Genomic DNA, 19,046 nt, shown 5'->3' on the forward strand with positions numbered 1-19,046 from the left:
ATAGGTTCTTTCTGTGCTGAGAAACAGCTGGTCTGCTTTGATTTTCAAACTTCAAAGCTATTTTTTGAAATAAAGGTTATTTTCTCAAGAACGTCTGAAGGTTTTACACATGTGTAAAGGAATGACTGAAAGTCTCTGACGTTGCAAAGCTGTCAGATGGCCTTATCTTTGGTCTTTGAGAGATTAGGGCTGTCTTATTCCATACAGCCTGCGTGTTACATTTAAAATCAGCATTTGTTTCACTGATTTGAGGGGTTTTTCCCTACAAATCAAACTTAGTTTGGGGTTCATCTGGATCTTGGTATAGTAGACAATATGAAGTTGTCTATACTTATACATCCCTAAGTTAAGAAAAAAAACAGACCAGTATTCACAGCTCTTTAATGACTACTCTTCTTCCATTAAAAGCTGAACTTCTAAATGTCTGCACCCACTAAGAGAGAAGTTGCTTTCAAGTTGCAGTACTGATTTTGGAGCTACTGGATATGTGCTACTGTACCTTATTCCGAGAATATTGGGGGTTATGTTCTGCGGGAGGCACATTAAAGAAGACAAAATGGAACAGGAAAATGTCCAGGGAAGGAGAAATCAAACAATGAAAGATGGCGAACAAGGCAAAGCCATATAAGGACAAACTGAAATCACTGGCTTCTTGAGTCTGAAAAGATAAAGGCTGAAGGGGAAAATAAAAGAAGTGCCGTACAATGTGATGGGCAGGGTAACCACAAACTGATGTCCTAGAACACTGGAGTTAGAGGGGGTGCCCCCTTGAACTTGAAAGAAATTATTTTGGATTGGATGAAGGGAGGCCTTACTTTGCATATCAAATACTAAACTTCAGGAATTCATTTCCCTAAGGGGTGGGACAAAAAATTAGAAATAGATTCCAAAATGTCTAGGAAGTTCAGATATTTAGGGGCCACCTCTCACTGTGCACACATCTATCAGTGTTCCTGTCAGCAAGGAGTCCTGGGTGGTACGGATCATGGGGTTGCCCCTGGGACCATTTCTCTAAAAGGTTCTTGGTGTTGTCTTCAGAACTAAGATGAAGACTCCTGGGCCATGAGCCTGAAACACTGGGTTGGTATGCACTGGTCAAGAGGCCTCCAGGCCACCAGGCCAGGTGATACTCCTGCTGCCTCCTTGCAGGAGCGAGGCTACTTCTGAAATGGTCAGTAGAGAAGAACACAGCTCAGCTGGGGACGGGGTAGGTGGGAGAGCTTTGGCTTGGTCCAGGGTGGTTTCAATCCTGTATCTGTCCTCATCTATTTTAAAACTTTTGTTTGTTTTAAATGAAAATAGATATATTGCTTTTTCTGATTTAAAAAATAATTTAAAAAAGTATTTGGGCAGAGTACAGAGAGGCATAAAAAAGGAAGTGAAATTATCATAATACTGCTAATGTTTTGATGTATATTCTTACAGACTTTATTCTCCATACATATATATATACACATTAATTTTTTAAAAATTGGACTGCATTTTAGTACTGTCTCAGTCTGCTTTTTTTACTTAGCAACATATGATAAATATCTTTCTATGCACAACAGTGTTTTTAAAAATATTTTTAAATGTCTGCAGATTACTCCATTGTATGGGAATGTCATACTTCACATAATAAATTTCCTATTGATGGATATTTGGATTGCTTTTAATTTTTTGCTATTCATAAACAATGCCACTGAGATATCTTATACATACATCTTTGTGGATTGTCATACTCTTTCCTTGGGAGAAATTGCTAGAGGTACGGCTACCAGCTCCAGGCTACTTCAAGTGACCTTCTAGACAATGGGACTGTCCTAATGGTTCTTATTCCCTTAACAGAGTGAAAAATTCATGGAATTTAGAGTAATTGGATGTACGTTCAAGTTCAAGTTTAACCTTACAATCTGAGTGTCAGTTTCCTTATCTGTAAAAGAGAATATTAATGATAGCTAGCTCACGGGATAGTGGTGAGGAATAAATGTGGTAATGTAAATAAAACATTTACCTTTATGGACCTCAAAAACTTTAAAATACTTAAATGCATAGATTCTTATTTTCTTATTAACATATTTATGTTGTTAAGAATTAACTACGCAGCTTTAGAGTGGGTCCAGTCTCCTAGATGTCCCGTACACAGAGAGGGCCCTCTAAAATCTCTAAGGGCTTGCCATCACCCAGAATGACATTTCTGAGTTCCCAGACCTGATTCAGTTGCTTTGAGGGGCAGGGGGCCCTTTCAACCTAGCAGATGTCTGGCTGTCACATACCTAGATGGCATTTTGCTCCCCAAAAGTTCTATGCTACACAGCATTCACCTGGTGATTGTTTGCCATTGTCTTCTGTACTGGGGAGGAAAGTTTATCATGTTCTCTTCCTCGTTGGGCCCTCTATAAATACACCCAGATTGCGTGGGCCTGAATTGAACACTCTGGCGAGAAACCAACTTTCTCAGGAAGAAAGAGATCAGTTGCATTACAACACAACTTGTAATTCCTTTCCAAACTTCTGGTGCTTTTGCTTTGAAAAAAATAAAAGCTGCTGCTGTTCATCATTGCTAGCCAAAAGCATTTATAGATTATGGACTTTTTTTCACATAGAAAGGAGCACATAACAAGCACGGTGTTCTTTATTAGAGGTGGTGAGACATCTAGCCAAGTAATGGCACTCAGCAAGTGCTCGATAAATACTACTTGGTCTTGCTCACTGTCTCTCTTCAGGTCATTTTTTTTTACTACTTTCCATTAAAGACAGAGTCACTAAGAGCATAAGGAATAAAATCATGTGGAAGATGAGAGTGGTTGGATAGGAAGAAAAGGAGTGAGGAGTTGTGGGGAAAGAAGTACCTCTCCCTCAGAGAAGGCAGCACAGCATAAGTGGGAATCCAGGAAGTATGGGGCTCAGAAAAGGATGGCAACACGTCTTTTTGTGGTAGAGAAAAAAGTTACACAAAAAGTCGTTTTTGGATAAACAAAAGAAAATATGTAAAGTAAAATATAAATAGAAGTCATGTTGGAGACTATAGTACTATAAGAAAACAAAGACAAAAAGAAAAAAAGATTATGGATCCCTAGAAGCCAAGGACAGTGATATCAGTGATTTTTCTAGTTCCTGTGCCCAACACAGGACTGATAGTGAAGTAAGGCAGGCTTGGACTAGGGTGACAGCATGAACCAGAAAAGGCTCTCAAACAGAGAATGTTACAAAGAATGACCTGAAAGCACTGGTGATTAGCTACAGGGCAGAGGTCTAGCAACTTCAGCAGAGAAGTGATAACTTAAAATGAGTGGGACATAGTAGGTCCAAGGAATCTGCTGAAAGTAGAGGAGATGACAGACCCATCTATCCTTCCTTGCAGAAACGGTTCCCTTGGGGCAAGTATGAGAAATCTGTGCAATAGGGGCAGGTGCGGAAAAGATTTTGATCACTTTATTCACTTTCATAACCTGCAAATAAGGAAGTTTTCCAGTATCTAGCTACCTATACCTGAGGCATGAATCACCACAGGACTTCACAACCCAGGAAGACTACAGTCTAGAAAGAAAATAGGCACATGAATTGTTGCTTCATCTCAGCTTTTCAGGCCTCAACAAGCTGAGGTTGGAGTTAAAAGGAGGCAGCCAAGAAAATGAAAGTTCCTATTACTCAGGCTTTGACAGATAAAGTATAATATGTTTTCCATCTTTGGCCAATGCCATCATTTACAGCGACCGAATAGGCAGAGCAGGAGAGAACAGGCCATAGCCTCTCAGTCAAAAATAATTCCATTCGATGGGAGCCACACAATAGCCCCCAAGTGAAGGTCAGAAGAGGGAGACAGAAGAGGAAGAGAGTTCTTGGATTTTCCAGGATCTATCAAGTTGAGGACCTTCTGAATTCATGCAATGAGGACTTACGGGGAAGACATGGTTATTATTCCACCCACTGTGCTTCTCAAGAAAGTAAAGGATGAACTACTCTAGATGACTTCTGGAAGACTTAGAATATTCTTTACATATTTTAAAGGCAAACCCCTTTAGCACTTAAAATTTTTAATGGTAACATTTTATAGTTTTTTAATGGTGGAAAAAAATCCCCCTACTTTCTTGCTTTCTCTCTGTACATGTACATACATTTTCTCCCCAAAATTCACATCCCATGTACATTCCTGTACATCCCATGTACGTGAATATATTTTCCCCCATGTACAAAACATATTCACCCCATCCCAACAGCTCCAAACTAGGGGGAAATAGGCAGTTCAAAAATTAGAACAGATTTCTTCACTTATCCATGCAATAAATATTTACAGGTCGCCTACTCTATGCCAGATAACCACTCTAAGAGCAGAAGGCACAGTGGTGAGAGTAACAGACAAGACCCTGCCCTTGTGGAACTGCTGTAAACAAACTCCTATACTGCCTAACCAAGACACCTTCTCTACCTTCTTAGCATCTGCTCTGACCAGCAAGGGCACAGGGGTGCTAAGGTGGAGAGACAAGCGATGTCAAGTGCCAGCCAGGGCATCTCGGTGAAAGGTCAGGTCAGCTCATTGTCAGCACACGCCTGAGTATAAATGAACAAGCAGGGTCCTATATATAACGTGTATAAAGTTCTTAGAGACCGTTCTAGGGAAACAGCACAAACTACAAGTAGCTGCTATAATTAGAAAAACACCGGAGTTGATAACAAATAGGAAAATGTGTTTTAAGAAGGTATGGAGAAGGCGAACAGTCACTACTTCCCTCTGGGTCCCCCACTCTTCTTTGTGAGGCTGTCACGAAGCACAGTAGTCTCTCCAACACATCTAAGCACCCACGGTGGCAGCTGAAGAAAAACACTATAATCTCTCTCGATCTTTCTCACAGTTTTGGTAATTTTTGAGACTTCAGTGAATGGATGGCACTCAACATTCAACAGTGAAGGAGCCACATTTAATTGGAATTCTGACTGCAAAAAAGTGTGTAACAAATTGATTAAAAAGTAATAGTTAACACATTCATCAGGGAATCTAAATACCTCATTGTGAGAACTTCTACTTAAGGTTCAATGAGGGACAAATCTCTGCAGGTACTAGAAATTTCTTTTCATTTTCTTTACTGTGGGACCTGAAGAAGCTACCAGTCTGCTGTGAGAGACACAAATCTTCTTCTCCTGAGACCCAAACCACTCCCTGCTATAGCCCCTCCTATGTTCTGGCTAATGGCCAAAAGATGATTGAGCCAACTTTAGGGACAAAGCAGTTCTCATCCCCTAAATTGTTCCATCAGGCAGTGGGAGGGAATGTTAATGAATTTTAATAACAAGCTTCACTTCTTTGCCTTATAAACCTTATCAAGTTTAACTGGACTCCTTGCCTCCCATTTCTGATCTTTAAAACATCCTCCACGCTGCTGGCAGAGTTAACATCATGAAACGCTGATCTGACCACATCGCTCTCATGCTCCAAGCCCTTCCCAGGCTCTCTACTGTCAACAGAGTAAAGCTCAGATTCCTTACTATGCTATTCATGGCCCCCCAAAATTTTGTACCACCTTTTCAGTATCACCTTTCGCTTTCCACATCCTCTTCCATTCCGGCCTGTAGCCTCAGCTCTCCAGCCACATAAGGCTATTGATGTACTTTCATGTCTTTGAGCCACTGCTCATACCACATTCCTCTGCCAGGAAGATCCTTCCTTCCAATCTCTATATGTCAAAATTCTCCTCATCTTTCAAAGCCTGGCTTAAAGGCTACCTCCTATTTTTGAAGTCTTGTCTAATTCCCTCGGTAGGAATTAATCCTTCCCTTCTCCAGGCTAGCATAGTATTTGGTTTATATTTCTCTTATGACACTTACACTGTGCCTTGGATTATAGTTATGTAGGTATGTTTTCATCACCCTCATTGAAAGCAGGGCTTGTGCTTAAGTTATCTCTGTATCCTTGTCCACACCCCCTACCCTCAGTGCTTGGCACATAGAGCTGCTCAATATTGAATAAACAAATCCAAATGGTGATGACGTATGCATACGTGATGACAGGTATGCATGTGGGGGGTATTCTCTATGTCCTTATTAACAGAGCCCACCAAACTCAACACTACACAAAACATGGGCATTCAATAAATAAATAACTCCTAAATAAGTGATGAGGAGATTATATATATACAACATATAATATATAATATATACACACACATATATAAAATTGTACTTTATTTTTTGCCCTACAAATTTCATTTTGAAAAGGAGTCATAGAAGTAAAACATGGTTTAAATGACTTCCAAGAACAACAGGCAAGAACAAAGGCCATTCAACTAAGTAGAAGCTCAGATCCGGGCTCCATCTCAGCACCTTATAATGAAACCTGCAGCTTTAATAATAATTTGTTCCATGGGTTATCAGAAAGCAATTATTGATCAACCAATCTGCTACACAATAGCTCAGAGAATAGCATAACTAAAAAAGAAGTCAGCAACAGGAAAATTGTTCCCCATAGGGATACCCTTATCCTGTACTTGTGTCTGGCAAACAAAGGCAACAGCACCACTGGGTTCTAATATGGAGATCTTTCTGCTCTCCACCGCCTTCAAGAATCCATATGCAGCTATAACGAACTGCCTCTAGCTTGGCTTAATCTTTTGTATTAGCTCATTAATGAGTCTGGATTCCTGCCCCATTTTCCATGGTATCCCAGGCAGGGACAAAAGCTCAGGCAGCAGGGGGCAGCTTTCCTTTTGCCTGACAACAAGTGGTCACTGGTCCCTGTCTGTGGCTAACAAATTCCATAGTTCTTTGAAGGTAGAGCCCACTAAACAGGTCTGCCCTAGGCTCTGCAATGCAAAATACAGCTTTGGGAATTTGGGCCTAGGCAGTGTTCCTAGCATCTGTGACATCACCCCAACAGCTGACAGTGATGGTGTCTCAAGAAAGCTCAGTAGCCTCAAGCCCTGTGAATTCTTTGTGCTCTGTTGGCATGTGAAATACACACATACTCACAAACATATTATATGCTGCTCAAAATCATTCTAAATACCTCCTGTGAGACATCTGCCAATAAGGATATCATGTCAGCCGGGTTTTAAATATAGGAACCTCTCACCATCTTCAACCAGAGAGCAAAATGCAAAAGGAATGCAGATTAACTTGCCCTGAACTTTATAGCTCTGAAATCTCTCCACTTGATGCTATCCTTCCATGAAGAGTTCTGGTGGGGCTGAAGATTAAAATGGAACTTCTGGATCATGTGGTAAGATCTCCAAGCTGTACTCCAAGGGCAGCCTGCTTATTTATAGAGCCTCCACTTCAGGGCAGAGTTCAAACTTGGGAAAATCTGAAGAACTTGATTTAAACACACTCATATATATATACTTAATTTATCATCTTCATTTTCCATTCAGTCACTTTGAGCCAAACTAAACTTTAAATAGTTCAAAAATCTGTCGAAGGTTGGCTAGATATATTTTTCCAAGAATCTTTAGAATTTACATTATCATATTTAGAATTTTTAAATCACTTAACATGCCAAACTAGAAAAGTTGTAGTCTCTCCATTCCATAAATTGATAAACTGAGGCACGAAGACCTAAGTCACTTAAAAGGTCACTCTTGATTTTCTCCTGTGCTAACTCTTCATATTATAATATGAAGAAAAACAGTAGCTATAATTTATTGAGTGTCTACTGCATGCATTATTTCTAATCCTTGCATTAACCCTTCAAGATAGATGGTAGTATACCCATTTTACAGATTAGGAAACTTGAGTATATGGAAGTTAAATAATTTGGCCTAAAGCCAAGGAACCACAAAGTGACATATCTGGGAAGAAAACATAGATCTGTTTGGCTCTAAAGCTTTTATTCTTTCCCCCAGACTAAATAACCTAGTGCTGTGGCTCTCAAATTTCTCACTATGACTCTAAATCATATACCAGTAAGGCTTTACAGCTAACACATGCAGTATTGCCTTAATAAAAAATCATGTAAAGCAGCGAATGTTACAATCCCAAAATAGGTTGGCTGCGGTGGCTCATGCCTGTAATGCTAGCACTCTGGGAGGCCAAGGTGGGAGGATTGCTTGAGCTCAGGAGTTCGAAACCAGCCTGGTAAGAGCGAGACCTCGTCTCTACAAAAAACAGAAAAATTAGCCAGGTGTGGTGGCGTGAGCCTGTAGTCCCAGCTACTCGGGAGGCTGAGGCAGGAGGATCGACTGAGCCCAGGAGTCTGAGGTTGCAGTGAGCTACGATGACACCACTGGACTCTAGCCTGGACAACAGAGTGAGATCCTGTCTCAAAAAAAAAAAAAAGAAAGAAAGAAAGAAAAGGAAAACTCCAAAATAGTCCTTTTCTAACTTTTAAACAGGCTGGAGAGTATTTTTCTAGTCACTTACTTCCATGTCCTCCTCTCCCACTCCAACACACAAGTACATATATACCCGCTCCCTCCGCCAATGATGGCCACAATGTCAAAAGAGCTGCTAAGTGATTGCTACATTTGTATGATATTGTTTTGGGTCAGTGAAGGTTTTATAGTTCCTCAATGCTGTTTCCAATATAACTAAAAACAAACATGTAACATGTCTGCTAAGCTGGGTTTCCCCTATCATGCTTATGGGCTCATGTTTGTGAATCTACATGTAATATTTTACATTATCCCTGTAACATTTCACCTTGCTAGTTTTCTCCTGTCACCACAGCCTACTGAGATATTTGTGGACCCTGACTGTGTTATCTATGTATTCGCTAACCCCACCTAGCTTCACAATATCCCTAAATATTAGAAGTTTGTCTACTCTGTCTTCAGTTAAGTCACTGGCAAAAACTTTATGCAGTAAGGGTCAAGTACGGAGCAAATAACTAAAGGCCTCCCAGGCTCACTGGAAGGTTGACTGGTATGTTAAGAAAATACTCTTCAGATATGATAATTAATTAGTTACACATTTACTGAACTAGATGCTCACTTAGCCAACATTTATTGTTACTTGTTTAAAACAAATCATAGGAATCTCTGTCAAACACCTTGCTGAAATCTAGATGTACCATGTCTGTGCCATTCCTCTGATCCAGTAAGGTACATGCATACACACATGCACACACATAGGTGAAATGGTCTGATTTGTCCTGAGTGAGCTCACCGTGGCTACTAGTAATCACCATGGCATGATTGCTTCTGAGAGCTCATGCTCTCCAAGAATCTAGTCTAAAATTTTGCTAAGATGTGATACCAGGCTTCCTAGTTTGTGGTTTCTATAATCCAATTTATACCCCTTATTGAAGGTGAGAGTAAAAAATCGTGCCAGACCCCAGTCTTTTGGCTCTTATTCTATTCATTGTAATGCCTCAAAGTTTACTAATAGTAATACTATGATAATAACCGTAAGAATCCTCATGCTCTGGGATGTAAAAGATCTGAACTTGGACCTCATTTTCTTAGCTTTCTTTGCTCTTGTCAGCTGCTTGCCCATAATACATAATAGACATTACTCTGAGAAGTGTAGCAAAATATCTATATCAACTTATTAAACAAACAAAAGAAGATCATACTTTAAAACTCTTAAGAAATTATCCACTAAAATCCAGTGCATATGAATAATAATGTAATCTTCACTTTGGACATCAATTAGAACTCTGTTAAGTCCACTTAACAGTCGCTATGCAAAATCACTGTGGTTGCTATCTAAGGAAAGAATATAGTTAGGGATACAATATTGACCTCATTATTATCATTTTTACCTTCACTAAGTACCAACACTGAGCCCACACAGAATGTGGAAACATCCCTGATCATGTGTCAAATAAATATCCAGTTGATGGTTAGGTCTCAAATGACCATGGGCATACAGGACTGAGACCAAACATTTGGCTGGGCCAATTAACACTGGACTGCCATCCAGGGGCAAGCGTGTCTGCTCTGCATAGACAAGCTAGTTCAAGACAGAAGAGCTCAGTACTTTCTTCCCATCAGATTTTGTAAGAATCCTAATGAGATGGTCAAAGAAAACTTAGATGTGTTGATCATCAGCATCAAAGAAGACACTTTTGATTCATTAGTACTAGAACATGAATCTTCAGTCATCACTTCCAATAATGTTACCACCAAGCCATTCACATTCTCTCATTTGGTCCCCATTTTGACCAACAGTTCATTTTAGGAGGCCGATATGGATTGGAGGGTACTCTGTGAGTTCTTTGTGCAGTGTTCATATTTAGTACCTTCATTGAAATGGACACTCAAATGAAGAAATGGCTCATATAGGATTAAACCATTAATGCTTAGCTTCAAGAGCACCCTGAGATTTTTGTTATTATTTTTGCAGTTAGAACCCTTTAAGTGAAATGTTACTTAGAAGACCAATATGTAAAGAAGATTTTTAAAAATGGAGATGCTCTGGTTAAAATAGGAATGGGAAACTCAGAACAACCCCCACAGCACCTCCCCCACATTCCCTATGGAACGCAATCTGAATACCTGCCCTAAACAACTGAGCTATCTGGCACATAAGCCCACCACTGAATAATATGATGCTAACTTTTCCATTCTGGAAGGAGGGAGGAGGCACTAGATAAATTATTATAGGGTGTCCAGGAAGGTGGAGGAGTTGAAATCCAGGGCATCCGAATGAAAGGATAACTGACCCTGAATGTGGACAGCAGCTTGAGTCAGACTCTGTGAGTGGACATAAAGCCACGAGCAACAGATCCTGCTGACTTTGCCTGCTTTTGGTTCAGTGATCCCAGCAAAGACCTCCCCATCCATGTGCAACAACTGCTCAGTGGGTTTAACGAGGTGGTGGGCACTGAGCTATACTTGTTAGGACCAAACCTAGTTAATATACAAAATAAGAGATAAATAATTAGCAAGTTCATGCCTCATGCTGTGAAGCCTTTTGTTTCAAAGATGAACTTCTGAAGTATGGGCTTCTGTCTTGACTTGGAGTACTCTGTGGAAGGAAAATGTGCTTGCATATTTGCAAATGTGCTTGTATTATATAAGAGCCTTTGAAAGAAGAGCAATGGCACTACAGAATAGGGACCTGTTCCTTTCCCAGTCCCATCATTGTCATTTACTGGCAGTAGGACTTTGGACAAGTCATTTCCTTCTCTTGGCTTTAATTTCCTCATCTGTAATATCAAAGAATTAGACACTATGACCCTGTATGTACATAACCCTGCCCTTTAGCACAGAAACTGGTTTATACTAAATGTGAAAAGTGCCTTAAATGGAATCTAAATTCAGAAATAAACTGAGGGAAGCAAAGGTTGAGTCCTTTGAATTGATTGATCAAAAATAAGTTATATATATATTGAGTGACTACAATGTATATGCTACTGTATTAGGTACTATAGGAAACAAAGAATCATATGCATAATCCTACACTTAAGGAGCTTACAGTCCAGAGGCAAAATACATATTCATAAATATATCTAGGTAAAAAATTATCTCTGAATTTCTCAAATAGTATTTGAATATATATATACACACACACACACACACACACACACACACACACCCTCCAATATACTGCATATGGTAAAGGTTCATGGGGGGTAGAGAGCAGCCATTTGTAACTGTTCATTAAAAAAATATTGTGCTGCATTTATCCAGGAGACACACTGTGAATTTCATAGATAATTTATAAGTATTACTAACTTCATAAACCTGGTAGCCTGTATAGTTTGATAGAATTCGCTTTTCACAGGTATAACTTGTATTTCCATAGCTAACACTTCCAATATTTCCAATTTAAAAATAATATTACAAAAGAGAACAATACTGTAACAAAAAAGTTAATGTATTTCCCGCCATTGCTCAATCAAGATTACCCCAACATGGCTACCAACAACATTTTGGCTTGCCATTCCTGACTCATCTTCCATTTTTGAGTAATTTAATTTAGTATGCAAGGACTAAAATACATGACCCAATTTAAGTACCTTTAATCCTGTATATTCTAAATACAGCAAATAGTTCATTTTAAAGAAATTTAATATGAAATACTTGGGAATTCTTCTTGGTGCAGTGTTATTAAACTGTATATAGTAATTAAGATATTAAAAACACATGCTCCCCAAAGCCACCAGACATTGTAATTATTTTTCAGGCTATTAGGCAAAATGACAGAAGATTTTTTAATGATAAATGTGTTTTGGAATGTATCAGCTAATTCCCTTTTACTTTATGAAATAATGTTTAGCTCCACAGAGTCTAGGTCTGGTATTTAAAGACTAACTCACATTGTCCTTTTGTGACTTAGAATTCATTCATTGGCACTTTTTAACATGCCATTGTAGATACTCTGTCTTTCTCACACACACACACATTCTGGCTCCATATGGAAATAAATGGCAATTACTAGAGTTCTGCCATGTCAGTTGTATGTGAAGAAGTGTGATAGACACTGGGACATAATTCCATTTGGGAAACTCTTTTATTTAAAGTTGACTTTCAAAAGGTTTCTCTTTTTGTTTAGAAATTTTAGATCAATGTTGGCTTTTCTAGCAACCATTGGACTAGGCCAGTGCTTTACAACTGTCACTGGTTTTATTGTGAGAAGACTATGAAAACAAGTTACTTGGAGTATTTTCCATCATGCCTGAGATTCATTTCAAAGATTTTAAAAAAAACATCACATGCTAAAGAATGTCCTGAGTACACTCTGGTGCTTAAAACTTTACTAATTAACTTATTAAAAATTTTTAACTTTCTATTTCAAAAGTTAGTGTCTTCATTATACCAGAGTCTGCCAGGCATCTTAAAATACTTTTCTGGTGTTTACAGAGGGGGATGGAAGTGGAGACATTTTACTGCCTGCTCTACATTTTAAAATGGTCTTTCATTCTATGAATTAGAGATAGCTAACAGAAAGTTTGTCTGCTGTGTATAACTCAAACCCATGCCACAAAGTGCCTTGGTTTCCACACCATACAACATGGTGGTTAGTTTTTTTTTTTTTAAAGAATCTTCTTAATTGAGATTTGGTAAGCAACATGCTTAATTTTTTTTTGCTGCTGACTTTTAGAGCTTCAGACCATAGGAATTACTATATTAGGCTCTTGGAAATTGTTAGGCCATAAATTAAGGAGTTTCTATTACTTGTACTCCTGTATAACTTTTATATGCAGATCTTGCTAACAGGTGTACTGTGTTTTCATGGAAGTAGAAGGAAAGAATGCAGAGAATGAAATCAGTAGCCCTAGATTCCAGGTCTAGCTCTACCACTTACTGTATGTACATCACTAGTCTTCTAGTGCCCACAGTTTCTTCATCCAGTAAATGCAGGTAATGATGCCTGCCTTGCTTTCCTCTCCAGAGCCACTGTCAAGATCAATTTATCTAATGTTCATGAAAGAGCTTCACAAACTGAACTGTGCTATGCAAACAGAAGGCAGAACTATTATCATTTATATGGAGTCACATGGTTAGCATGATTCGAAGACAGGCCACCTATCTGGCCCTAGAGGAGGGAAACTTAGGGGTGATAAATGCAAAACTGTTTTTATAGTTTAATGTTTTCATAGCCTAATGAGAGCAAGGCAGAAGAACAGAAGAATTGGATGGGGGAAGGGCAAGTTTAAGTTCCATCTGCCCAGGCTGGAAGACTGGTGGGAAGGGAACAACCTCTGAAAAGATGAGAGGTTACAAAGTGGAAAGGGGTGACCTGGGAACAGGGTGTTTTAGAAAGAGTGACAGAACAGAGAATAAAGTCACAAGACTTGTTCACAAGAGGGTGCTGGGTTAAAGCCTGACCTTGAGTCACAAATCATGAAATCACACGGCTGGAAGGAATCTTAAGAGGCCATCTTGTCCACTCCCCCACCATTCAGCAGGACATTTCAACCATCCCAAACAGATGAGACTTTATCCAAGTTTGAATGAAAAGCTCTGACACCAAATGGGCAGGTATTGACTGCGCTGGCTCCAAATGTTTACAACAGGCAGGAAAACAATTTCTGGAATTTCATCTGAATCTGAACTGAAATGGGGAAAACAATAAATGACTAGATTTTCCTTGGGAACAATAACTTCTGTAGCAGTTTAGGGACTGCTAAATTAGCACTAACTATATAACTACTTTTAAAGAGAGAGAAAATGTTACCAACAAAACCGAGTTAGGAGATAAATGGCCTAGAGTATCATATGGGTAAGAATGTATTGTGATCATTCTTGGTATTTGTGAGTCTTCTCTCCTTGCAGGAGCCTGGAGCAGAATGACACTCACAAAAACCAAACTTTTTTTTTTTTTAAGCAATATGGCCCAGCAAATTCCAAGATTGGCACTGAGGACTTAAAAGAGTTCAATTCCTCTCCTAACACAAGACAATAAATCCTCACACAAATTAGAAACTGAAAAGGAAATAAAAAGGTCCTCATTTCTAATCGTGGGAATGTTACACATGAACTCTGGCTTGGAAGGAGGAGGGGAGGACATTCCACACCTGCAGGCCTTCCCAGGAAAGGGGCCCAGGCCAGACTCTGAACCCATCAACTCAAGGTTACACCGTGGGACTGTCAATATGGAAATAATGTTACTTTATTCCCTTAGTGACTATATTATTTCCAGTGCTATCAACAGTAACCATAACCTGCAAGGAGGCAGCTGAGAATTTCCATGAAAGAAAGTGAAGAGTTATTTTGGGATGTGCTCATAAATGGCATAGCTACAGTTCATCTGTATGGACACATATGGGCATATATGCATAGATAGATGTATGTCATATCTCTGTATTTATAGATATGTATGTTGGAGCATGCTACTGTAGTTTAATAAATGCAGCACGAAGCAAGGGGCTTAGAAAAATATTACACTCCCAGATTACACTTACATGTGAACTTGGGCAAGTTAACTTGATTCTACTTCCCTATCACCAAAACTTAGGTCAATTCAGTCAGGCATTCAGTGAATCCAGATGTTTGGCAGTGTATAGGAAACAACATCTGGATGATTGATTGAATTTTCAACTGAACTCACTGCATGTTTTGGCAGCTTGCCTACACAGCCTTTAATGGCTTTCTGCCTCAGTTTCTCTAAGTATAAAAAAAGAACAAACATTTATCACTTTCCTCCCAGGGAACAGTGAAAATGATATAATGTCCAAGGGTAACAATGAGTTCTTAAAATGAATGATTCTGTGACAGTACTATATCTTATATAGTTCCAGGTTGGAGTTTTTTCCTAAGTAGTTAGTCTTTGGAACATGAAATCACTTTGAAATATGGTTAAATGCTATACAAATACAACACATTATCACCATCATCAACATCATCGCCATCATCATCATCATAACTTTCTTCTTTATGACTCCCCTAAAGTATCTCACTTTTAGATTGAATCACCGCCAAAATATGAATTCTATTTAAGGTCTGAAAAAATGTATTTAGGCTATGTAAAGCAACACAGATGAGGAAAAAAAAAATCAATGTGGGTGTTTGGAGCCTAACCAATTTAACAGCTCAACTTAAACAGGTAAAACTGGTCTATCAATGAGAATTAATTGGTTGCTCAATGGCATCTGTATGGAAACTGAAAATGTTCACATGCTTATTTATGGCCAGAGGTAGGAAAAAGGAATTGTAGTGGTGACCTTTCCTACTATGACTATACACACCTCCTTACCTATGAGCTGGTTTCAGATTTTCTGGCTGAAAGAAGAAAGGAAAAGAAGGATGAGAGAGAAAGAAGAGATCTATCTAAGGGGTCTTAAAAAACTGGGGGACCAGAAGTAGAGTGGCAAAAACCAGGGAAGCAGCAGAAGTAGACTGGCAAAAAGTACTGAAACTGTTGTCTTTCAAACTCAAGTCCTTCTTATAGAGAAAATCCTGAACATAATCCCCAGAACTGCCACTTATTAAGTGCCTGTCATGCACATGCAATTACCTATATTTGTGCGTGCATATTATACACACACACACACACACACACACACACACACACTCATGCAAGGGAGCTTTTAATATCTCTGTAATACTACAATGGCAGAACTAAAGCTCAGAGAGGTTAACTGATTTGCCCAAGGTCACATATCTAGTAAGATATATAACTAAATTCAGATCCATTTAGATCCAAAGCCCACATTCTTTCTACTGTACCCGAAGCCTTTGCTAAAAGGACTTGCTATAAACATTTTTAGTGACTGCTGGATCGTATAGGAGCCCATGTCCGACGCAACTTTCCCTTTTTCTAGGGTGGGATACACCCACAGGTCTTTGTCTGATCTTTCTTATGACTGCCCCTCCCTTGCTTGTCTTTACTTACTCAAACCCTACTCTTTGCTTATGGCAAATCTTAACATTTGTCCTTCCCTGGAATCTTCACACTAGATTAGTCCATCCTAGGCCTAAGCATGTCACCCAAAACTGAGGAGCCTCTTGAGGTGTTTCATCATCGGCTGCGCTTTATCTTCATTTAACCACTCTTCCTATGCTTGTGTTTTCCCTCCCAAGGAGGCTGTAAAAACAGAGGATCAGACTTCTTTTGAATCCCCAAAGTCCCTGGCACCTAGCTGAACACATAGTAGGTATTGCTTAAGGTCTGTTGACCAGAGAGACCTGTTGACAGTATTCCTCATTTAGGATTAGGGACACAATGATGGACCCTGAGATTTTGGCCTCACAAGTGCTGGGGTCTAAGCAGTTGCGTGGAGCCACATAGATACATTTGGTTTGGGGTAATTTGGAAATGATTTAGAAGACAAATATGATCACTGTCCCCAAGTGAAGCATATCAATCATGCCCTCAGTTCAGCAGTAAGTGTTCACATTGTCTGTGCTCTGATCTTTTCAGATATGCATTTTGAAATAATCATACTGTATCTAAAAGGCTTGATAGAACTTAGGTTGTGCTTTCACAGAAGGATGGATCAGTTATGTAAACACTGCCATTATCATGTGCTCAGTAGCAGTAACAACTATTTATTAAGTGTTCACTGAGTGTAGGGCACTTTATTAGGTACTGGAGGAGTTACACACAAGCATGTTGTCAATACTTTCACAACACAATTGTAGTGAAATATACCACTATTAGAAAGCCCTTCTAAGCATTTTCTAAAAACCACAAAAATTTCACTGCTAAACTTCATATTAAAAAAAGAAATCATGCCAATATCTTTATACAAAACCCTCTGTCCTTACATAAGGATTTTTGTTTCATTAAGTTCTTCCTAAGCTACAAATAGAAGTCAGTGGTGCCAGGGCCCTCCCACCCATGGATCATGGGGCAGGAACACTGTCACTCTGGCATATGCCTTTTTGGTGGCACTTTTTTTTATTGTGGCCACAAAGCAATCACAAGCAGATGGTACAACTAACTTCTATTTGTGTCTTGTTACTAAATTCCTTATGAGAGGAAAAACTTTGTGTGCAGGTCAAGGGAATCTGTGGGTGTCTCTGTGCAGTGAGTCAGAAGTTGGCAAGGATGCAGTGAAATTGGACCTCTCATGTCTTGCTGGTAGCAGTGAAAACTGATACATTCTCACTGGAAAGTAATTTGGAGACATGCATTTAAATACTCATATCCATTGACCCAATAACTCCAGTATTTTAAGAAAATAATCTAAAATCAGAATTAAGTACTATGTATGAAGAGGTAACTTTATTTATGATGGCAAAAATTGTAAGCAACCTGTATGTCCAGCAAAAGCAGGCTGATTAATTATGATGAATACTCAATAGAATATTATGCAGCCATGACAAATGATTAATATGAAGATTTGTGGCAACATGAAAAAGCGTTGCCAATATAGTATTAATTTTCAGAACTACAAATCACTTGTATTTTTTCAATTGTGTAAAAAGTCTATGTGAGTGTGATTTTCTGGATAAATATTAGAAGAGAACATGTAAAAATGAAAACAGGATAGAGTAGTGGGATTGTAAGAAATATTTTCCCCTATATTTTCTAAGCTTTTTCTCATATTGTAATATTGCCTGTATAATTTAAAAGTAACATGAAAATTGAGGGTCTGAAGTCCTTTTCAGCAGAATCTTTGAATAAAATGAATAACAGCTTCCTCTCCAAAAGCACAAGGATACAGTTTGAACAGTAGAAACCATCCATCTTTCTTTTTTTTTTTTTTTGCCATTTCCACTTTTTTGTACATACCACATACCTGGTTAATGTGCTTCAGTTTGTCAATAATTTGGCTGACCACTGGCTCGGGGCCCTTCATTTTCAGCTCATGGAGGTTAAACTGATTTTTCATTCCATTCCTTGCCGCCTTTTGGCTGTATCTGTAAGAGTGAAGACAAAGAAAAGGTTTGTCAAAGAAAGCCCCAAGCAAAGTGAAAGTTGACTGTATTAGGCACCAACAGTCAGGCCAAACACAAGCTCTTTTCAACCTCTTAGTGGGATGACCCCAATGGTGCAAAAGTAGACCACTCCAGGTAGAAACTATTTGCTGTGGTGAACATTCATTCAACAGTCAACAAATATTAATTCAACATCCTTTTGTTCTAGGTGTTGGGGATACAACAATGAACAAGACAGACAAGGTCTCTGCCCTTATTGTGCTTTCAGCCTAGTGGGGAGTCTAGAAGAATAAAGGCCAATGATAAGGCAGAGTGATAAGAGCTATGCTAGGGGAGGTTCAGAGTCACGGCCAGTAAAGCACATGGAAAGGACCTTAAGTCTGAGTGAGCCTTCTACTTATTTGATGGAGAAAGACTCTTCCATCTTCTTTACCTGTTCCTTCTCCTCCTCTTTCTCCTCCTGGCATTTTCTGTAGTCCTTGGAGCTGGCTTTCTATTCAGGAGGCTTTCTCTAGCCATTTGCATTACAAATTATGCCTGTCAGCCTCCCTCCATGTTCTCCATGAGAAGAGAGAATACCAGCTCAGGGGAAGGTTTTAACATACTCTTGCTGGATAAGTCATAAGACTTTATGGCAGAATTAAAGTTTTAAGGTATCTATGGACATCCTTACCATTGTGAGAAGGGGGAATATTTACAACCCGAGGCAACTCTGCCTTTCAGTGTTTTGCCAACTTCAACTGGGTCAGTAATTCACAACTGAGGTGGTTTCTTTGTTGTTCCCATGGTTCCAGACCTCTACACAGAGTTAGTGCTCATTTTGCACAACAAGGCAAACAAACAAGAAACAGATTTTATTTC

General features: G+C 39.1%; 1 protein-coding gene across 1 annotated transcript in view; it reads right to left on the reverse strand.

The window, feature by feature from the left end:
• Positions 1-19,046, reverse strand: part of GPC3 (glypican 3) — a 414,862-nt gene that overhangs the window by 87,915 nt on the left and 307,901 nt on the right. The window contains exon 6 of the mRNA XM_045538900.1: positions 18,047-18,167. Coding sequence (XP_045394856.1) covers positions 18,047-18,167 — 121 coding nt within the window. The remainder of the gene's footprint in view (positions 1-18,046; positions 18,168-19,046) is intronic.

This window comes from Lemur catta, chromosome X (genome assembly GCF_020740605.2).
Source record: "Lemur catta isolate mLemCat1 chromosome X, mLemCat1.pri, whole genome shotgun sequence".
NCBI lineage: Eukaryota > Metazoa > Chordata > Mammalia > Primates > Lemuridae > Lemur > Lemur catta.